This window comes from Littorina saxatilis, linkage group LG10, assembly GCF_037325665.1.
Source record: "Littorina saxatilis isolate snail1 linkage group LG10, US_GU_Lsax_2.0, whole genome shotgun sequence".
NCBI lineage: Eukaryota > Metazoa > Mollusca > Gastropoda > Littorinimorpha > Littorinidae > Littorina > Littorina saxatilis.
Genome location: NC_090254.1, coordinates 31581085 through 31604787, shown reverse-complemented (window position 1 = coordinate 31604787; position 23703 = coordinate 31581085). Strand labels below are relative to the sequence as shown.

General features: G+C 43.5%; 1 protein-coding gene across 1 annotated transcript in view; it reads right to left on the bottom strand.

Moving 5' to 3' along the window:
• LOC138978595 (ATP-dependent RNA helicase DHX29-like) overlaps positions 1-22263 on the bottom strand; it is a 42939-nt gene extending 20676 nt beyond the window's left edge. The window contains exons 1-13 of the mRNA XM_070351354.1: positions 22156-22263; positions 21461-21590; positions 15956-16089; positions 14548-14673; positions 13711-13837; positions 11367-11666; positions 10702-10879; positions 10283-10406; positions 9831-9932; positions 9015-9215; positions 8321-8602; positions 7284-7553; positions 5306-5482 (exon numbers count right to left, since the gene is read on the bottom strand). Coding sequence (XP_070207455.1) covers positions 5306-5482; positions 7284-7553; positions 8321-8602; positions 9015-9215; positions 9831-9932; positions 10283-10406; positions 10702-10879; positions 11367-11666; positions 13711-13837; positions 14548-14673; positions 15956-16089; positions 21461-21533 — 2094 coding nt within the window. The 5' untranslated portion in view covers positions 21534-21590; positions 22156-22263. The remainder of the gene's footprint in view (positions 1-5305; positions 5483-7283; positions 7554-8320; positions 8603-9014; positions 9216-9830; positions 9933-10282; positions 10407-10701; positions 10880-11366; positions 11667-13710; positions 13838-14547; positions 14674-15955; positions 16090-21460; positions 21591-22155) is intronic.
• Positions 22264-23703: the final 1440 nt, after the last annotated feature.

Genomic DNA, 23703 nt, shown 5'->3' with positions numbered 1-23703 from the left:
TTACAACCATGTCTCCAAGTTCAGCATAACTCTTTGTAGGCGAGGTAACATCATGTCATGTGTATACAGTGGAATCCCCTTTTTAAGACTCCCTCCATTTTAAGACCTGATTTTCTCACAAGTTCTGTTTATAATCTCCATCTTAAGACTCCCTCCATTTTAAGACCCTATTTTCTCACATGTTCTGTTCATAACCTCCATCTTAAGACTCCCTCCTTTTTAAGACCGTATTTTCTCACATGTTCTGTTCATAACCTCCATCTTAAGACTCCCTCCTTTTTAAGACCGTATTTTCTCACATGTTCTGTTCATAACCTCCATCTTAAGACTCCCTCCTTTTTAAGACCCTATTTTCTCACAAGTTCTGTTCATAACCTCCATCTTAAGACTCCCTCCTTTTTAAGACCGTATTTTCTCACATGTTCTGTTTATAACCTCCATCTTAAGACTCCCTCTTTTTTAAGACCGTTTTTTCTCACAAGTTCTGTTTATAACCTCCATCTTAAGACTCCCTCCTTTTTAAGACCCTATTTTCTCACAAGTTCTGTTTATAATCTCCATCTTAAGACTCCCTCCTTTTTAAGACCCTATTTTCTCACAAGTTCTGTTCATAATCTCCATCTTAAGACTCCCTCCATTTTAAGACCGTATTTTCTCACATGTTCTGTTCATAACCTCCATCTTAAGACTCCCTCCTTTTTAAGACCGTATTTTCTCACATGTTCTGTTTATAACCTCTATCTTAAGACTCCCTCCTTTTTAAGACCGTATTTTCTCACAAGTTCTGTTTATAACCTCCATCTTAAGACTCCCTCCTTTTTAAGACCGTATTTTCTCACATGTTCTGTTCATAATCTCCATCTTAAGACTCCCTCCTTTTCAAGACCTGATTTTCTCAGATTTGTAAAGGTCTTTAAGGGGGGTTACACTGTCCTGTGATTCCTAATTGTGGCGACAAATGCAACACATGTGCATTCTTTGTCACGTTATGTGATCACCCACAACATAACCCGTCATCTCTATGACATCTATGTGTTGCACCTGGAAAATATCAAGATAAAAAGATGATACAGGTGTGTTACAAGGATCAGTGGTAGTCGGTGTCCACAAAATAACATCTTATCATCTGTACTAAGTCTTCCCTGTGCTGTGAGGGGAAAGTATGAAGAATGCAGGCATGGGAACAGGAAATCATCAAAAAGGAGGAAAATAATGCGGGGGTGTGGGGGCTGAAGCTGAGGGTTTTTGGCATTTTCCACACCTAAAACGTGCACCAGGAGACACCATAACTTTACAAAACAGTGCACTTGAAGCTGCAGTAATTTCTCACCAATGTGTTCAAAATCGTTAACAGAGAGCTCCACTGTGTTCTTTTTTGACTTTGCCTTTTTTTTCCATTTGTTTTTCACACTTGAGTCGATTTCGGCCGCAAGGCCCTTTTCGCTTTTCTTAATTCGTCGATGCATGGTGACCAAAACGGCGTGTGGTCTAGAAACTGCACGATCCGTAAAAACAAAGAAAGCGCTCGGAAATCTTCGGCAAATTCCGGAACAAGCATAAAACCACTTGCTCGGCTGTTTCCGACAGCATTCTTATCATCCTCGGGTTCTACTTGGCAAATTTCGTACAAGCAACATTCAGTCCAAATAAGAATACGCCAATTGAGAATAAACTATCGCCGATGGAAGCTGTTACGCGGATGAAAGTACCGTACCCCCCCCAAATTTTCTCAACGGATTTACACCGATCTCAGAAATGACCCTGGGGCTCATCAAAAAGGCGGATTTCTGCCAAACGGCGGAAGATTCTCTTGCCTGAGAATAATGTCATTAATCTTTTTCTATAGCTCTTAGTTTGTATACATTTGCCTTAATAGATTATCATTTCCTGAAACTTCTTTTGCTTTTAGGTTTGTCATACTCCCAGCAGGTTTAACTCAATCTCCCACACACATGAACACATACGTGTACACACAAAATTTAAATTAAAACAAGTCGCGTAAGGCGAAAATACAACATTTAGTCAAGTAGCTGTCGAACCCACAGAATGAAACTGAACGCAATGCAACGCAGCAAGACCGTATACTCGTAGCATCGTCAGCCACCGCTCACGGCAAAGGCAGTGAAATTGACAAGAAGAGCGGTTTAGTAGTTGCGCTGAGAAGGATAGCACGCTTTTCTGTACCTCTCTTCGTTTTAACTTTCTGAGCGTGTTTTTAATCCAAACATATCATATCTATATGTTTTTGGAATCAGGAACCGACAAGGAATAAGATGAAAGTGTTTTTAAATTGATTCCGAAAATTTAATTTTGATAATAATTTTTATATATTTAATTTTCAGAGCTTGTTTTTAATCCAAATATAACATATTTATATGTTTTTGGAATCAGAAAATGATGGAGAATAAGATGAACATAAATTTGGATCGTTTTATAAAAAAAATATTTTTTTTACATTTTTCAGATTTTTAATGACCAAAGTCATTAATTAATTTTTAAGCCACCAAGCTGAAATGCAATACCGAAGTCCGGGCTTCGTCGAACATTACTTGACCAAAATTTCAACCAATTTGGTTGAAAAATGAGGGCGTGACAGTGCCGCCTCAACTTTCACGAAAAGCCGGATATGACGTCATCAAAGACATTTATCCAAAAAATAAAAAAAAACGTATGGGGATATCATACCCAGGAACTCTCATGTTAAATTTCACAAAGATTGGTCCAGTAGTTTAGTCTGAATCGCTCTACACACACACACAGACAGACACACACACACACACACACGCACATACACCACGACCCTCGTCTCGATTCCCCCCTCTACGTTAAAACATTTAGTCAAAACTTGACTAAATGTAAAAATGAGGATGAAAGTCGCTTGTTCATTTCAATGCTTGTTATTCTCTCAGGTGCCAGGAGAATGGTTTTGAATAACTCTCACTTACGCTATTACACATGTCAAATGCATTTAAATCGCTTACTTCCCTTTGTTTATCAGAACATGTGTGCACAGTCACATCCACATAAACACCCAATCTATCAGACTATTTCTGAGGGAACAAAATCAGACATTATAAGATGTTTGGTGGCTTGTTGACAGACCAGCTTTTTTGTTGGTCCAAGGTGACTATATCGTCTTTTGTTTCATTTTTATCGACCAAGGCCGAAGGCCGCGGTTGATAAATATGAGACAAAAGGCGATATGCTCCCCGAGGACCAACAACAAAGTGCTGGTCTGACAACAAGCTACCAAACATCGTTTTTGTCATCATTTTGGTTGTGCAACAAAATGCACAATAACCCACAGGGAGACGAATTTTTAGAATCCAACTCCGGGCCACAAAGCATCGTCACAGTAGCACGAGATAACACGTCAAACTTGTATGTGACGTCAAACGTAGCTTGTTGACGCTTTTCTTCCAGTCTGAAAATGTACAGAGCTGCGATCATACCTGTGAATTCAGTAAGTGTTGAGCATATTTCTTTTCTTTTAAGTGTTTATGACTTTTCGTTGTGGATTTTGCGATTACAGAGATAAGTTGCAAATTGACCATGAGTCGCCGCGGTAATTATCAACATTGATTGGGTCTTTGAGAGTGAATGCTTACAATCGTTGTCCTCGGAAACACAAATCCAAAGCCACGATGGTTCCACACATCAAACAATCAGCCTGATTGGCTTTTACTTTGACAATCCACGTTTCACATGAAAGCTCAAACCCATTCACCACCTCAAGTTATTGCATGGGGAACATGAGATTTATTTACCAGGTGTTTGTGAAAGAAAACTCGTGAAAATGATGACAAAACATGTTGTTCAACCAGCATCAGGTGTAAACAAAACTGTTTCTTCTTCTTCTTCTGCGTTCAAGTTGCCATGTCATGATTTCAGTCCTTGATGAACAACAAAGCCAAACGTTCATCATATATTAGATTTTGTTGTTGTTTTTTGTGTGTTTTTGTGTGTAGTTTTTTTCCCTCATCAGATCTCATGTCATTACCCTTGTAAATAGAAATGTCTTAACTTATCTTATCTGTTCCAATAGACTCCCTCAGATATTTTAGTTTATCGTTCAGGTCCAACATTCAGAACTAAAATTCTCTGCATTTTGTCTGCAGACCTGTTTACACTACACATTGAGCGTAGTAAACTACGATTTTGGTCCCCAAACTACGCAACTACGCATGCTTGTCTTATACTACGCAAACGTTTCGTTTCGACTACACATTTTGACATTTTGAATACGAAAAAACGCGAGCGAGTTCCGATCCATAATTTGTACTAACCGGTTGTGTACTGCGTGCAAAACATGCCCGGCGCCCGCGAGAGTAGCGTAGTCAGTTGGTCTTGCTGCTGTTATTACAACTATCGCGGGCGTTTCAGCACATACTTTTCTGAACGCGGTCACTTCGTAGCTCATTCTTTCTGGAGGGAAAAAAATGGCTACAGGGACGAACACGGATTCAGAAGACTTTGGCGATCAACCGCCACGGAGCAAAAAAAAGAAGCTTGGTCAAACTCCCAGCAAGGCTTTTCTGCCAAAAGTACTATGAGGAGCATCCATGCCTAGTTTCGTGGAGAAAAGGTAAGCATTTTGCCCACTGCACTGTGTGCAACACGGCTTTTTCAGAGAAGCACAGTGGGCTTTACGACCGTGTAACCGCCACAAGAAAAGCACTTCTCATGAGGAATTCGAGAAATCCCGACCAAAGCAGAGGAAAAATTGGACTGTTTTGTGAAGAAACCCGTGCCAGGGAAAGAAGACCAAGACAAGCTCACTTTTGAGAGATCGGTAACCAGAGCAGAGGCAATGACCTGCCATATTATTATTATTGCCGACGCAAACCTGTTCTGTTTATATGCAAATTTGCCTTCATGTTGATACACATACTCCCAGTCCCTACTTTTTGTGACTTGATGTTCTCAGATTGTCACAGGTCTTGAATAGGGGGTCCCACTGTATATGAACTGCATACCCCTCAACATAGCTTTTTTTTTAACAAATCATGAAATGTTCCAAACTAGTTAATAATTTTTTTCTTAACAAATAAACTTAATGCTTGGCTTGTATTTTTGTGGGGGCTTTGTTTGTATTTGTATGAGGAGTATTGTTCACATTGTAATAGTTTTGTTTGGAGTGTTGAGTGTTTGTTTTAGTACGGTATAAGTAACTGTTCTGTTTTGCGGTTTGGGTTGATCGAATTGAAATACTACACATTCACCTGCCAAACTACACATTTGCCTTATTTTCACACCCAAAACTACACATGGTACATTTCAGGGGTAGGCAGGTCTGCATTGTCACCTCCACTGGAAAAGTACGGCCAGGTATGTTGAGAACAGGGCTGCGGGTGAAATAGGTTGAAAACTTTCCACTGTCCAAGGTGGCGCTCATGAGAATGACCTTGAGCTCCGGTCGCCGCTGTAAAATTCCCTTCACCACCGCCAGCAAGAAATCAGATTGAACACTGCGCTCGTGAACCTGCAGAGAAAAAGAAAAAGACAGTGAAACCAATACCTGATACAGTGGAACCTCTCGTAAACAACCCTTCCTAAAAACGACCCCCTCCATTTGCCGACCGATTTTCTCAGCACAGAATCCTTTTACACTCTAACTAACCTCCGAATGGCGACACCCTCCTTTTTCAGATGACCGACCTACCAACAAAGAGTCAATAACGACTTTGATCTTTTTACCAGTGAGTGTTAAAGGTCGTAATTACCCAGCACACGCAACATGCGCCCCTCACTACTACTAGTCACCAGTCACGCAGAGCATCATGAGAAGGTGTGGTAGTCAATCAATCAATCAATGAGTCTTATATCGCGCATATTCCGTGGGTACAGTTCTTGGCGCTCTGCAGTGATGCCGTGTGAGATGAAATTTTATACGGCCAGTAGATTGCAGCCATTTCGGCGCATATTTACCTTTCACGGCCTATTATTCCAAGTCACACGGGTATAGGTAGACAATTATTAACTGTGCCTAAGCAATTTTGTCAATCGTGGGATCTTTAACGCGCACACCCAATGTAGTGTACACGGGGGGAGGTTCGGACACCGAAGAGAGTCTGCACACAAAGTTGACTCTGTGAAATAAATTTCCGCCGAACCTGGGATCGAACTCACGCTGACAGTGGCCAACTGAATACAAATCCAGCGCGCTACCAACTGAGCTATATCCCCGCCCCAGTCAGAAGTCAGTTGTGCGTGCAAATCTAGTGGCCAACGGCTGTCCCCTTCTTACATTTTACTTTCACAATTGAAGGACCGCCCTTGGAGTAGGGTGGGTGGAGGGAGAAAGGGGGAATGAAAGAGTGATGCTGCTCTGCTTGCAGACCCCCTACCATTCTTTTTGGCTTGTTTGGTGTGTTTGTTTGTGTATGTATTCTGTGATTGTGTGCTCGCCGACTGAGTTAAGGACACCTGAATAAACATTTTATTTTATTTTATATATTTTTTATTTACGAGGATTTATATCGCGCACGTATCTCACCACACAAGGCGACTCAAGGCGTATGTCTACCTATTAATGGCGTGTGAGATGGAATTTTTTACACAATATATCACGCATTCACATCGGCCAGTAGATCAACAGCCTATAGGCGCTGCATCCACCTTTCAGGTCACAACACTTCTCTTGACTTGAGTTTGTGAGGTGATCAAAGCGCTCATTTTCAATCATCAAATAATCAAAGATAAGGAGACTATTCGCAACAGGTGGGAAAGTGGAGAAAGCTGTGACAGAAAACATTCAAATAGAAGTTGCCTCCCCTGTAATGAAACTCTACCCTCAGATTCCCAATAAAGACCCCCCTTTTCACGACAGATTTTTCCTGACATTTTCAAGGTCGTTAGTGGGAGGTTTTACTATTACTATTCTTTGGATATGGACAAAATACAAAAACCTTTCTTCAAACTGGAATTCAACACATCCGAGTCAGTCAGTCAGTCATCCAGTCCAGTCCAGTCCAGTCCAGTCCAGTCCAGTCCAGTCCAGTCCAGTCCAGTCCAGTCCAGTCCAGTCCAGTCCAGTCCAGTCCAGTCCAGTCCAGTCCAGTCCAGTCAGTCCTCTCTCTCTCTCTCTCTCTCTCTCTCTCTCTCTCTCTCTCTCTCTCTCTCTCTCTCTCTCTCTCTCTCTCTCTCTCTCTCTCTCTCTCTCTCTCTCTCTCTCTCTCTCTCTCTCTCTCTCTCTCTCTTTACACCCCCGGTATAGGGGTGTTTTTTCTTCCATTCTAGATTTCAAACCCAAACCTTGCCAACCATGACCTCACAAAACAAACCTCATCAATAATCAGATGGGAGATGTTGGACAGATCTTTGTCAGACTGCAGCTGCCTCAAAACAACTCCAGTCGTGCAGTACACTAGACGTGTGGATGTACTTTTGCGAGACTCGAAGCGAATCTGGTAACCACACAAGTTGTTACGGCCATCTTTCGGTGACTCTCCAATCTCCTCAGACACTCGATTGGCAAGACTGACGGCCGAGATTCTGCGGGGCTGAGTGACGACGATGTTACAGTGTGACCCCTGACCTCCAAGAATACAGTCCTGTTAGAATAAAAAAAACTAGATAGGTTTGTTTAATGAAACAATGAATTATAGACAAAACGAAATATTCCCCTGTTCTGAATTTTTTTACATGAAAAAACAATCATGTTATTGTGCACGAAGAAGACGAATCCAGCACCATGCAGGTCACACGAATCACGTAGTACAGACTATGTGCAACATCAAACGATGAAAGGAACAGCAAGTACTGGAGCAACACTGACTCAGTGGATAGCAATTCTGACACTCAACACAGGATTTGAAGTGTCTAGTCCTGCAACGCATTTCGTACCTAAGCGCCCCAGGAAGGTTTCGATGCCTAAAAATCGCTAACTCACGGTGGGCACCGTGAGCGCCATTGCTGTGCCTGCAAAGATAGTGGTCAGAAAAATAAAAAAATGCGGCTGTAGTGTTTCCGTTTCGTTTCAAAGGTGAAACTATCTTTAATACGAAGGTTCTAGCGCATGAATTGTACCAATTAAGAGATGGTGAAAAACAATATTAACTCTAGATCAATTTGATGTAAAGTTTGGCTAATAATGTTTTTTGTAACGATCCTCTTATACAGCACTGTCATCACACAATTTTTCGCTAATCATCAATGCCTGTTTTGCCGTCAAACTCGATCGCATCCCTCCTTGGCTGACATTTCGTTCGCCATCTTGGAAACGCTTTTCAGAAAAGCGGATCGTTTCCCAATCAAGAACAGCAACCAGCGGGGGGGTTCACACTAAGAAATGTAGGGCTGATAAACAGGAAGGACTCACCTCCAGAAGAAACTGAGGGACCTGTGTGCTTTTGCCACTGCCTGTTTCCCCGGCAACCACCACCACGCTGGACTTTTGAACTGTCTCCAGAATACCGCGACGATACTGGAACACCGGTAACTGTTGCCGTGTGGCAAGCAACTCCTGGTGTCGTCTGCCGCTCTGGAGTTTGTGCAGAGTCTGTCGCAGTGATTCTGATGAAGGCGCCTTGCTTTTGGAGGTAGGTTTGGAAGGGTGAGGTTGTGGTGGTTTTGATGGTGAGCTCGTTGAGGGGGTGGTGTCCTGGTTTTAAAAGAATCAAGAGCATCAGTTTAAAGAAAAATTAAGGAGTATCATAAAAAGGTCGATGAAAATGGTGGTTACTCACCCATGTTTCTTTTACCATCAAAAGAACACAGTAAATCTCATATGGCTTGCACACTGAAATATATTGAGTGCTCCTACCCTCCTTCACAAACCCACATGCACACACACACACACACACACACACACACACACACACACACACACACACACACACACACACACACACACACACACACACACACACAGAAAATAGATGTAGTTTGCAAATACACCAAAAAAATAAAAAAATAAAAATTTTAAGTTTTTAGATTAACCAACTGAGTTTTCAATAACATCACTCATAAATATCTATCTAGAATATTCAACCTTCACTGGATCCTCCGTATACCTCATCATCAGCCAAGGCCTCCCAGCTGTCCTGCACTTCATCATCATCATCATCATTGCCTCCATCATTGCTACCAGCATCACCCCCACCACCATCATCCATCCTCTCCTTGCTGGTGTCAGATGATGCTGTGTTCTGAGTTGCCTCCCCCTCCTCCATCTTCAGCTTCTTCATTAGTCTAGACACAAACTGATCTCGTGGCTGAAACAGAGAAAGTTATCATGGATATGGGTGAATGCAGCTATGACTGACTGACAGACCAATTTAATATTTTTGTCCCAAGTTCTAGTGCCTATATTAGGACATGAAGTGTTAATACGCTAAGAATGCAGCTATGCCTGAAGCCATCTATTTAATAGGCTGAGTGCCGCACGAAGGTTGAACAAAACTAAATGTGTGAACTTTAAGGAAGAGCAACGATTGTCCCCTGCATGGCGCAGGTTGTTTAGAAATATTTAAAAGCATAAGTTTTATTCTGTATAAAAAAAAACTTTTCCTTGCTTTGTTTTCAGTCTGTACACACACATGCATTGATTATTTAATCATTCTTAAAATCAGCATGGCAGTACATCTGACTATTTTTATCTCGAAAATCTTGACAATGATTTACAAGCACACACTGCCTTTGCATTCACGTTAAATATGTTCTATAACCTCCACATCTGTGATCACCAACACAAAAGTTGGAGCAGGATACAATGCTGTTAAATGGTTTTAAGATTTTTTTGTTTTGTAAAAACAAATGTCAATATGAGGTTCTACCGTACTACAAATACTTATAGGATAGTACAGCTCAAAAGTTAATTAAAACTTTACCTTGTTTTCTTTTTCCTTCGCTTCCTGTTTGGCAGCATTTTCAGCATCTAGCCATTCCAACCACACATTGCGGTAAGGAGGAGGAATCAACTGATGTACGGACTGAAACCCAAAAATAAATAAACCATCCGGAACATTGAACAGCGAAATCAGTATTTTAACTCATTGATAGGTTTTAAGCTTGTCAGTCAATCAGATTGGAAATATAAATGCATAACACGACCATATCACACTGTCTGAGGCTACCAACAATCAGTCCTACTGTCATTTAACATTCAATCAAATCAATCAATCAATCCATCAACAAAAGTAATGTAATCCAAGGCATGACTTTGTTGAATAAGTCCTCATACCATTGACCAAATAATCAGTCAGTTAGTCTGTATAAGCGTTCGTTGCATTAACAAAATACAGAGCAATAACCTAAATGTCTGAATCTACATAGAATGTACCTGTCCTCGACAGAGATGATAGAGAGCCAAAGTACAGGCCAACATTTCAGCTTCCTTGACGTTCTCACACAGAATATCTGGTGTTACTGACAGCACATCTTCTTTGGATTTCTCCACTGTACATCTGCACAAACACAGTAAACTTCAGTTCTGGCATACACACACACACACACACACACACACACACACACACACACACACACACACTCTCTCTCTCTCTCTCTCTCAATCATGCCAATCAATGTATGGACGTGCACACACACACACACTGACGCATACACGCACACACACACATGCTGTATTATATCTGCACAATAACGGAGCATATATAGTTACAAAGCACAACAAATCTTTTTAGAACGCAGCTTGTCTCCAACGGACCATATCCCTTTAAATTCTGATGAAAGGAGTTGACGTACTTGCATTTAAATCTGTTGTATTTGACCTGTATCTTGTGGTACTTTGGGGGAGGGCTCTTGGGCAGGTGCTTACGACACCAGTCAATCAGAAACTGCTTGGGGTGTTTGCCAGTCCACTGCTGCCGTGTGTACTCAAAGTTTCTTACGTCCTCTGCTTTTGACACTGAGTTCTGGTTGGCTGAAATCAATAAAAATCAAGGCTGAATGGTAGCGGTATTCAAAAGCACCACCAAACAAATAATTAAACACAGAAAGTCTACTTTATTACCATGCTAAACAACCAAAAGTTGAAAAAAATGACTTCAATGAGCTTTGCTGACACATTCACTCATAAAAACAAAACTCATGGAGGCAATTGAAGAAGTAATCCAAACCGGTATTCTACTAATCCAACAAAACGTCAGTAAAACTTTGAATTTTCCTAACTGTTAATTCTGTTTTCAGTATCACATGATAGCAGGCATGTCAGACAGGAAAGACACAAACTGAGGGGAAAAAAATCTGTCATTCAGCTAAAAAAAAAAAGATGAAAAAACGAAAGGATGATCAGAACAAAGCTACAGAGTGCCCAGGTGCTACAGGCGTCAACAGAAAAATAAACACTCACTCTATTCATCTCTAATCACAAGAATCAAACAGACAAACAGAAACTTCAATGAATTTACCAGAAGCAGACGCAGATGCCTCCAAGTTGTCAAAACCAAACAAGTTGAAACCACCATCCTCTGCATCATCGCCCGTCGCTGTCGACTTAGCTCCACCCTTTTTCTTTCCCGTGTTCGAGGATGGCGGCCTAGGTGTTGAATTTGCTGCCTCTTGTGGGGCCGGTGAGCCAATGTCCTTCACAGTTTGTTCAGTTTTGTCAAGTTCTGTACCCCCTTTCGAAGTTTTCGTGCTGGTAGCAGTGTCAAAGTTGAGTTTTGTGGCGGGGTTGAAGCCAGGATGCCTCTCTATAGTGTCTCTCTCTGAAGAAAGAAAATTCATTATATCAGTGCAAATGACTTGCTTATATATAGGTAACGAGATTCTGAAGGTAAACTCAACAGCGACTTTTAAACTGACATTTTTCTACTTACAAATTTAAACACTACCTACCCCTAACCTATTTTTGACAATGTATAATATGCCATAAACACTTACAAAATTACAAATACCAGTTGACAGAAGGAGTGCTAACCAAGCAAAAGACACAGAGATAGGGAAACAGAGAGAGAAACACTATCATAAGTTACCGCAAACACACTGTATGTTAACTGAGAAGCTCATCAACAAACACTAAACATGTTTCATCCCTCCCACGTGTATAAACTACATTTACACATCTCAACAGACTTATTGCTGTCTCCGAAAAAAACCTTCCACAGGCACAGTGCAGCTTCAGGCCAGGTAGAAGTACCACTGACATGATATTTGCCGTCAGACAAATACAAGAGAAATGCATTGAGCAACATATGCCTCTCTACTCTGTCTTAATTGACCTGACAAAAGCCTTCGACACAGTCAACAGAACGGCTCTCTGGACACTTCTTGGACGCATCGGATGCCCAAAGAAATTTGTGAAGATCATCCAGCTCTTCCATGAAGACATGACAGGCCAGGTCCTTGCCAGAACCTTTCAAGATAAGCAATGGTGTGAAACAGGGCTGTGTACTAGCCCCAGTCCTCTTCAACATCTCCTTCACGTGCTTGCTGTCACATGCAGTCCAGGGACTGGAGAAAGGGGTGTACATCCGATACCGCCTGGATGGCTCCCTCTTCGATCTTCGCCGTCTCACTGCAAAAACTAAGAGTCGCCAGGATCTCCTCCAGGAAGCCCTCTTCGCAGATGACTGTGCGCTCATGGCCCATGAGGAGTCAGGCTTGCAGTTAATGCTCGACCGCTTTTCAGAGGCTTCCAAGCTGTTTGGCCTGACAATCAGTCTCGGCAAGACCGAAGTGCTCAGTCAGCCTGCACCAAACGCCAACCCCCCTGCACCAACTATCAAAATAGACGGTTCCCAGCTTGCAAACATCGAGAGCTTCAAGTACTTGGGAAGTACCATCTCCTGTGATGGATCCCTGGACAGAGAAATTGATGCTCGAATCAGCAAAGCAAGCCAGGCATTGGGGAGGCTTTGAAACAGAGTACTCAACCAACACAACGTCCGCCTCTCCACCAAGCTGAAAGTGTACACTGCAGTGGTCCATCCCTCTCTCCTGTATGGATGCGAAACGTGGACTCTGTATCGCCGGCATGCTAAGAAACTGGAACACTTCCACATGCGAGCCCTTCGCTCCATACTTGAAATCCAGTGGTAGGACCGAATCACGAACTCCACAAACTCTACCAGCATTGAATCCGTTGTCATCAAGGCCCAGCTCCGATGGGTGGGGCATGTCATCCGCATGGAGGAGCACCGCATGCCCAGGCGCCTTCTGTCATGAGAGCTTTCATGTGGAAAAGACAGCAAGGCCGACTAAAGAAACGGTATAAAGATTCTGTGAAAGCAAACTTACGGTGGTGCAACATCAAGCCAAAGGAGTTGGAGGAGTATGCCAAGGACCGACCATGCTGGCGAGCCCTAATACATCAAGCCTCTGCATACTTTGAAGAGGCCTGCTGTGAGAAACTTGTCGCTGCGCGAAAGCAACGCCATAGTGCTAAACCGGCAGTGACCACAACAGACTTCCAGTGCCCCCACTGTTCCAGACTCTGCGCCTCCAGACTAGGATTGCAGAGCCACCTCCGTGTACATAGGATGCAAAACGAAAAAGTCTTCTTCGGACCCGAAGGACAACCACCACACATCTCACAGAATTTATTTTTATGGCAGCTACAGTCAAACCAGTCTATAGCAACCACCCAAGGGACCGACTGAAAGAGGTTGAGGCAGATAGGTGGTTGCCATGGAAAGGGGAATTATATGGGGAAGAAAATTGTCAGGGATCTTTTGGGGCGGTCGTAATTGGCAGGTGGTCGTTATTGAGAGATGGTTTTCAGAGCAGGTTGGACTGTAATACAGTACACACCTAACATGAGTTCGCGCACTTTCTTGGAGGTCTTGGTGTGCCCTGCCTTGTTGCCTTTCTGTTTGGCGTCAGCTGCCTCGGCTTTGGCATCCTCCAGTCGAGCTGTCAGAATCAAGTAGCGACTGTTCTGAAAACAAACAAAAGATATTGCATTATAAGCAAAGCTCACATAAACCAAACATTTCTGTTTGTGAAATCCTATTTTTGATAAGATTCAAGTCCATTGCATAAGCGAAGAAGAATAAAAAAGAATGTGATGTAAAGTTATTCGAAAAATGAAAAGCTCATATTCCCATCAAACCTGCCATGAAAAGATTGCCTTCAAGGATCAGTCAAAAGCATATAATATTTATTGCATCTCTTTTGTATGTCGAACTAGATCATGATAGTTTGTTTATTCTCCTGAAAAGTGAGTGGCCCTGATCGCTACTTCAGCAATAAAGAAACAAGCAAACAAAGAAGCAAAAAAAAAAAAAAGGGTGTAATTGGATTTTCCTGACCAAAAACAGAACCCACGTAGATGTTGTTGTTGTAATGTGAGATTGAGGTGTTATTGTACAAAGCACAGAGAGTACAGAATAATGTTGTGGTGCACACTTTACAAGCTACCATTACCAGTACAGTGGAACCCCCCTTTTAAGACACCCAATTTAAGACTTCCTCCCTTTTAAGACCCTGTTTTCTCAAAAAATGTGTTCATAACCTCTGTAAATGAACCCCCATTTTAAGACTCCCTCCTTTTTAAGACCCGATTTTCTCCGATTGTTGGAGGTCTTAAAAGGGGGGTTCTGCATTATTGTCATTTTGCTGTGAGTTAAACACTGGGTCACTTCTTACAGGATCTTCCTCTTCCTCTTTGTCCTTGTCGTCACCAGAGGACTCAGAGCTCTGTTCAGCGTAACGCAGAATCCAGTCCTTCACCGCTTCTTTCTGGGGTGCTGGGCTTAGTCCCTGCTTCTCTTTCTGAAAACAATTTGTGAAAACATGTACAGTGGAACCCCCCTTTTAAGACTCCCTCCATTATAAGACTCCCTCCATTATAAGACTCCCTCCATTATAAGACTCCCTCCATTATATGACTCCCTCCATTATAAGACTCCCTCCATTATGAGACTCCCTCCATTATGAGACTCCCTTCATTATGAGACTCCATTATAAGACTCCCTCCATTATGAGACTCCCTCCATTATGAGACTCCCTCCATTGACTCCCTCCATTATAAGACTCCCTCTATTATAAGACTCCCTCCATTGACTCCCTCCATTATAAGACTCCCTCTATTATAAGACTCCCTCCATTATAAGACTCCCTCTATTATAAGACTCCCTCCATTATAAGACTCCCTCCATTATAAGACTCCCTCCATTATAAGACTCCCTCCATTATAAGACTCCCTCCATTATAAGACTCCCTCCATTATAAGACTCCCTCCATTATAAGACTCCCTCCATTATAAGACTCCCTCCATTATAAGACTCCCTCCATTATAAGACTCCCTCCACTATGAGACTCCCTCCATTATTAGACTCCCTCCATTATTAGACTCCCTCCATTATAAGACTCCCTCCATTATGAGACTCCCTCCATTATAAGACTCCCTCCATTATGAGACTCCCTCCATTATGAGACTCCCTCCATTATAAGACTCCCTCCATTATGAGACTCCCTCCATTATAAGACTCCCTCCATTATAAGACTCCCTCCATTATAAGACTCCCTCCATTATAAGACCCTATTTTCTCAGATTTTCTGGTCATAACCTCTGTAATTTTCCCCCCATTTTAAGACTCCCTCCTTTTTAAGACCTGATTTTCTCAGATTTGTTTGAGGTCTTAAAAGGGGGTTTCCGCTGTATATACAACACCAGACTAGCACGACTTCTGCCATCTTTCATGAGAATGACAAAGCAAGCTGCGAAGCGACAGTTTTCACTCACATAACCTACTTGTTTTGCATGCCAAAAAATCTTACTTTACAGACCTAATTTGACCTTAGATTTTAAGCTGGAGATACCAGTGAAACATGGATATTGTCTCTGAATCATATGAAGTTGACCCGTTGTTTTTATTTGGCTTGGATAGAACCCGTCATGTAGGAATCACAAAACCAGTACTCAAACCTGAGCTAACAGGATCGCTTTCTTTTTCATACACATTCATGAAAAGTCAAATAGACAAAACCTCTGCCAAACTTTTACAGCAGCTCACGCAGACGCTTCTTTTTTCACTCATGAAAGCCATCTCACAACAGGAACGGCTGGAACAATGGTTGGAGCTGGTCCAGAGGTAGCATCTTGTTGCTGTGACGTGTCAAACTTGGGCTTGCTTTTCTTCTCTTCCTCTGCCTGTAGAGTCTGGGAAAAGCCCTTTGGCAGCTGGTCTGTGAGTGAGAGAATATTATATTTAAAGTTTTATTCAAAATGTATACATCAGCACAAACATCAAAAAGGATCGCCCAGGCACTACTTGAATATATCCATGATAATCCCTCCAAAAGATTGAAAGATTTCAGAATCGAAAATTTCAACAATAAATTTTCATTTAATTAATATACTTACCCAACTCACATATATATAGCATTAACTTCCGTTTGATGCTTAGACATTGAAGTACAGACCCTGGTAACACCCAAAACAAAACCTTGAAGTCAAGGCCCTGGTAGTTACCCAATAATCATGCCAGAACTGGGCCACTGCTGGCTTTTTGCTGGCAAGTTTGGTAAAGCTGGCCATAAAAAAACCAACACTGGGCCAATTATGGTTTGCCAACAAAGGCCCAGTTATGGCTTGCCATCACTGGCCCATCTCTGGCATTCCAGTAATATTGTCGGCCAGTAAAATGCCTTAATTGGCCCACTGTTGGCACGCCATTGGTGGCCCAGTGCTTGTTTGCCAGCATTGGGCCATAGGTGGCGATTTGCTGGCAATTATAGGTGGGTTTTTGCTGGCACGCCAGCAGTGGGCCAATGCTGGATAATTGCTGGCAAGAAGATCTGCGACAGCACAGCGGTATGACTTTCTCACTTGGAGTGACGTAATGTACAAACAAATGTCGAAATATCTTGACGTCACTCGTGATGATGACGCATTGTCAACTAAATCCGGCCCGCGGTGGTTCTGCAGATGTCCGGTTATTTGTTTTGCATTCAACTTCAAGGAATTTCCAAAGCACCTTCTTCGATTTCAGTACGCGTCCGATCTCCTCCGGCTAGAAGCAAGCGTGGTGAGTTTCACAAACAGTTGTGTGAGCAGGTCGTCGCAACGGCGTTAGATCTAGTATCTTCTTGTTCTTTTCCTCCGTTGTCGGTCTTTTTTTCAACTTTCTTCTGCTGGACGTTTGAGTCAGTTCGCAAAATATAATAGACTTTAAGAAGTCGTCCTCTCTGTAAGAAAGAATCTGCGCGCGCACGCGCGTGTGTGTGTGTGTGTGTGTGTGTGTGTGTGTGTGTGTGTGTGTGTGTGTGTGTGTGTGTGTGCGCCCGCGCGCGCGGTTGTGTGTGTGTGTGTGTGTGTGTGTGCGCCCGCGCGCGCGGTTGTGTGTGTGTGTGTGTGTGTGTGTGTGTGTGTGTGTGTGTGTGTGTGTGCCTTTTTCCTTTCTTTGTGTGATTGAGTTTGTTTTGTCTCTGTCAAAAGAAAAGCACCATAGGCATTACCATAAGCTTACTTGTAACCAAACAAATTGCATCTTGTGAATGTTGACATTGAGTATGTGTCTATTCACTCCAGGACAAAGATTTGTGCAAGTGTCTGACTGCCCAACTGGATAAGATGCAGCTCGCCTGGGTCTCAGTTCCTGAGAGAAACGCAAGAGAGCTGTCCGAGACAACGTAAGCTTCGCAGGTTAGATCAAAATACATATTCCTGTTGACCCCTTACTTCTGCTTGGCATTTTAGTCAGTTCAGAAAATATGATAGATTACAAGAAGTCGTCCTCTCTGTGAGAATGCCTCTGTGTGTGTATGTGTGTGTGTGTGTGTGTGTGTGTGTGTGTGTGTGTGTGTGTGTGTGTGTGTGCGTGTGTGTGTGCGCGTGTGTGTGTGTGAGCGCGCGCGCGTGCGTGCGTGCGTGTGCTGTTTGCTTGCATGCCTGCGTGTATGCTTGCGTTTGTTTGGTTGTTTGGTTGTGTGTGTGTGTGTGTGTGTGTGTGTGTGTGTGTGTGTGTGTGTGTGTGTGTGTGTGTGTGTGTGTGTGTGTGTGTGTGTGTGTGTGTGTGTGTGTGTGTGTGTGTGTGATATGGAATAATGAATTAAAACCAACAAAACTCGTTTGCTTTCATGTTTCAAGAGGTGAACGGCAGGAGGACTTGAGAGTTTCAATGGCTTACCGTAGGCTACGACGTCAGGACAAAGAAAAGAAGCGTTATCTCAACGTTGCGGATGCGAACAGAGAAATGACAGAATCAAGACAATCCTACGGAGGTTTACTGGGAAGTGAACAAGAAACATTCCTGCCTTTGGTCATCATGTCTCGAGTGTGAAATTTAGAACGCTGTACAAATAAAATAAAACAGTGAGCAACTGAAAACAAAGCGTACGTTTCTGTAATGTTTCGGTAATGAGTCGTTGCTGTTTGGAAGCTTTACATTTGTTTTGTTTTTAATATATATTACTGTATTGTTGTTGTGCCCGCTATAACTGCGTTGATGACGATATTCTGTCAAAACCACTGCCTTTACTTGCCAGATAAGTTACACGACAAATGTGATTAGCATTTCAATTGCATTTTACTGATGAATTTGATAATTACGCATATGCATATTGCTAATGTACAGCTTGACAGCATTGCCCTTTGCTTTATTTGCGCACGTCTTGCCGCCAGCATGGGTTGAAAAGTCCATTGATGTGCTGTGTTTTGTTATTGTTATTACATTCACAGTAAAAAAATGACAAAACAAAGCATATTTATAGACTTCTAACAACCATCTATGGGCTAACAAGACTGTGCAGATCGAGTACATGAATAGAGCCGTCATTCTATCCGAATCAGTGGTATTGGTATATTTCCTGCAACTTATTGGCATTTTGCTGGCAATGGTAAAGACAGAAATATGGCATTTTGCCGGGCCACAACTGGCCCGGTAATTTCAGCAGGTAAAGGGCCATTAACGGAAAATATATGGAAAAAAGTTTTTTTTATATGGAACTGAAAACCTGCAAAATGCTGGCAAAATGCTGGCGAAATGCTGGCAAAATGCTGGGTTTTTGATGGCAAGCCATCAATAAGCCATCAAATAAATGATGGGTTTTTGCTGGCAAAATTCTGGCAAAATGATGGCAAGCCATCAAAAAGCCATCAAATAAATGATGGGTTTTTGCTGGCAAAATTCTGGCAAAATGATGGCAAGCCATCAAAAAGCCATCAAATAAATGATGGGTTTTTGCTGGAAAATTGCTGGCAAATTGCTGGCAAAATGATGGCAAGCCATCAAAAAGCCAGCAAATAAATGATGGGTTTTTGCTGGCAAAGTGCTGGCTTGCCAGTGATGGCCCATCAATTTGCCAATGTGCATACGGGTAATATGCCAGCATTGGGCCATAAGTGGGCCTTTGATGGCAGTAGTTCTGGCAACTGGCATTGCCATCAAAACGCCAGCAATGGCCCACTTCTGGCATGTTTATTGGGTACCTCCCCTCACCGTCAGCACGCGCATGCGCGGTACATACCGCCGCTTAGTCATTCCCAATGAAACACCACCTTCAACCATTAATAACGATTGCGGGGTAGGTTGGGAGGGAATTTACTATGTGAGTTGGGTAAGTATATTAATTAAATGAAAATTTATTGTTGAAATTTTCGATTAAATCACATATTCTTAAACGATTGTCCCCCAGTACCGGAACCCCGTGCAGCCACACTGTGCGGAACCGGTAAAGAATGAACGCTACCGCAACTCGAAAGGTAGACTCGACCTCTGAAGAGTCGTCCCGATCTTCGTCGTCATCCACACCATCAACGACAAAGTCGTCCGACATAGACTGAACATTCCCGGAACCATCATTGACGGAAATGATGGTCCCCCAGTACCGGAACCTCGTGCAGCCGCACTGTGAGGAACCGGTAAGGAATGGATGCTACCATACCCCGGAACCGGAGAAGCAGAACCGGAGGTAGCCGGCAATCCCGATGTGTGAACAACCGGAAACACTGAAGTGCTATGCCCGGAAGCCGACACGTTAAGTCCTCCACCATCCGAACCGAACAAGCGGAAGCGGAAGTGAGGACCGGATTGCCGTTGCCACCAACAACCGGAAACCCGACAGGGTTGACGCCGGAAGTTGATGACAGCGAACGGAAAGTGCCACTATTAACCGGAACGCCCGAAGGCGAACCAGACGTGGCCGGAAACCCCCTTGCCGATGCACCCGCGTGAGCAGATGCCAAGGCAGACGATCCTATACACGAAGAGCCGGTCACACCAAGCCCAACGAGACAGGTAGGGTAACCATCGAGGCGAACTACACTTTCTGAGGGTGCGGTAAGCATCGAACTTCCCAAAACACAGGGCAAAGCCCCTGGTGGGGGTTCGGGGGGCTATTTGAAGATTTTTTTGAGATTTTTTACCTAAAATGACCCCCCCAAAGAAGATTGAGCAACTAAATTATGCCTTCACCAACAAGCAAAACACAGACAGAAAACAAGAAAACTGACAATCTTGTGTTATTTGGCCTAGAAGTGCCATTCCCACTTCCAGGAATACCTGGATTCTTTGTCACTGAATGGCTGACCACGTTCAAGAATGTCGCTTCGAGACATTATTTCAAGTCTAGAGCCACAAAACACAGGCACAAAGCATGCTCGCGCGATACCAAAGGAAGTGCGTGCTCAAGCAAACTGTCAAACCGATTGAGAATTGAACCGAACGGCGCACAAAACGAAAGCTGGGACTGTTTGGGTTTACCGTTTGGGAATAACAGGTTTTTGCATTTCGGCGTACACCAAATCGAGTTCCGCGTACTGGAGATATTATTTCGGCGTAAAGTACGCCGAACGGCTTACAATGCTAGGCCCTGGACAGAACTTGTCTGAGTGAGCAACTGCTCTAGTCCGCCATTGTGAAAACAAAACGAACTCCGTGAAAACGGAGAGAGACATTTTCACCAGTGAACAGTTACAATAAACAAAAGTTGTAAACAAGAGAGATCTCGCCAACAGCTTAGCAAGATGTACCTAAGGTTAATGGCCTTCCTCACAGGAGGCCAAAGCCTGAAAAGCCTAGAAGAAGTACGAACACGTCTGAACACAAGCGTGTTGAAGTAGGGAATGACTATACCGGCGGTATGTACCACGCATGCACAGGCTGCCGGTGAGGGGAGGTAACTACCAGGGCCTTGACTTCAAGGTTTTGTTTTGTTTTGGGAGTTACCTCCTCCTGTTACCAGGGTCTGTACTTCAATGTCTAAGCATCAAACGGAAGTTAATGCTATATATATGTGAGTTGGAGTAAGAATATATATGTGATTTAATTTCTTCTACTTCAAAGTTATGAAAACCAGTGGACACTTTCCCATACTAGAGCAGATATATATATGCACTTCACCACATAAACTTAACTTCTGAATGTTTTCATCATTCATACAGGTACAGGTAGCTACCTGTAAACCTTTAATGAATCCTAGAAGCCAGGGTAAATGCTAATTCTTAAAAAATATTAGTCCATGGCAACAATGGTCCAAGAAAAAGAAGAACAAAAGCAAAGCTGAAGTAAAATTATGAGAAAAATGAAAAGCTCATATATTCCAATGCCTGCCTCACCATTGGGTGTATTCAGACAGAGCCAGTCAAGGGCGTCGTGAAGGTCACCTCCCATGGCAACCGTTGCCGACATGGCTGACTCCACCTGCCGCTGAGAAAATCCGGCATTGGACAGGCTGTTGTAGATATCCTGCCAAACATGAAATATAGACGCATTACAAACTGAACAAAATCTTTAAAAAAAACATCAGTTAAGTGTTCATTTGCCATTCTTGATCACAAGGGAAAGTAATAATGATAGCCAGAAAAATATAAAGATAGAAAATGTATCAGATCTTAAGTAGACTAATGTTGCTATGTCAGGGTATCTGAACTAAAAATATATATAGGTTGAAATGTTCTGAATAGGTTGAGCTCCAACACGTCAAAACTATCGGACAGTCGACCAGCCAGGGTTCAGAACAATGTGTCAGATCAAAATGTATGGGTCAGCGACCGAAGGCTAAGGCCAGAGAACAACACTGTCAGGGGACCTGGACTCAAAATATATATCGGTTAAAATGTCTGGCTGCCAACAAAATTGTTCAGTCACAAAGAGCTCCTGCATGTCAAAACTATTGGACGGTCGACCACCCAGGGGTCAGAACAATGCGTCAGATCAAAAATGTATGGGTCAGCGACCGAAGGCCAAGGCCTGAGAACAGCACTGAGGGTCAGGGGCTTCATTCACTTGTTATTTGCCTAGGTGTGTGTACCGTCAGTTTTTTGGTGGTGATGCGTTTGGACAGCACACCAAGACTCTTCCTGTTCTGGTGTTCTTGGCTGATCAGATCCACAATCTCTTTCTCCAAGCGGTCAGGCAGGTTTACCTGATACACACACAAATAGCAGAATACATACATGTATACTTATGCAGTCACAAGAAAATGTATTCTTTATCATGATACGCAAGCCGGGGTCAGGCTATCTCCAATTAGGTGGCGGGGCGACCATCCCCAACCCGGCGGGTCCCCAGGTGGCGGATAGGGGGTGTCCCTTAGATATAAGGGATTGCAGCGATATAAGTCGGGCTTGCCCGGACGAATAAGCTGTCCTGGACCAACTGGCGGTGTTCCTATCAGAGCGGGGTGGTTAACAGGTGGCACCGCTGTTGACTAGTAAATGCCCTATGTGCTCATACGGGTTCATCACGCGGGTAAGAGGCGCGTTAAAACCCCGCTACCTGTGCTCCCAGGTAAGGTCCCTGACCAGGAGCTAAGGGTGGGGTAACCCCGACAGAAACCTCTAGTGCTGAAGTCGGCGGTACTGAGCGAGACAGCGCACTTTAACGGATCACAGTACCACGCACACCATCGCCATGAATACACGCAGAGACCAAACCAATCGAAATGGTGCTCGCCCTGTGAGGACCCCCCAGGCAGGTGCAGCGCCGGGCTCCGTGCCTCAAAGGAGCCCACCCTCAGCTACTGGAGGTCCCTTCGTCTTGTCCTGTGGAGCCAGGGGACGAGCAAGGAGAGCAACTGGCCAAAAACCAAGCAAGGTCAAAGAGACCCCTGACATCAACATCATGCAATGGAATGCAGAAGGGGTCAGCAACAAGAAGGAAGAACTCGAACACTTTCTTCATAAGAACAGTATCAACATCTGCTGCCTACAGGAAACACACCTGCAAGAGGGGAAGCCGTTCAAGATCAGAGGCTACCAGGTGTTTTCAAATGGACGGAAAGGGAGAGCAAAGGGAGGAGTGATGACACTGGTGAGAAACAACATCAACGCCACTGAAGTCAAGAAACTTACAGGCGAAGCTGAGTACATAGAAGTCAAGGTCATTATCCAAGACAGCATATTTAACATCGTCAACTACTATTGCCCCGATGACAAGATGCTGTCCCTTGACACTATCCAGGTCCCAGACAGCGGCTTCCTCATCGCTGGAGACTTCAACAGCCGGTCCCAGAGTTGGGGATACAGCAACATGGACAACAGAGGAGAAGAAGTTGAAGCCTGGCAAGATGAACACCACCTTATCCTTGCAAATGACCCCACTGACACACATACCTTCTACTCGCGCCGCTGGCACACCACCACAACTCCAGACCTGGCCTTCTGCACCGATGACATCCACAGAAAGATCAGCAGAAAGGTAGAAGAACAGCTCGGAGGTAGTGACCATCGCCCAGTCGTCCTTACCATGCGTGCTAAAGCACCAGAACACTCGCAACACCCGCGATGGAACTACAAAAAGGCCCAGTGGGGCTTGTTCAGCGTACGCACCAACGAGCTGACAAAGGGCATAGAAGTTA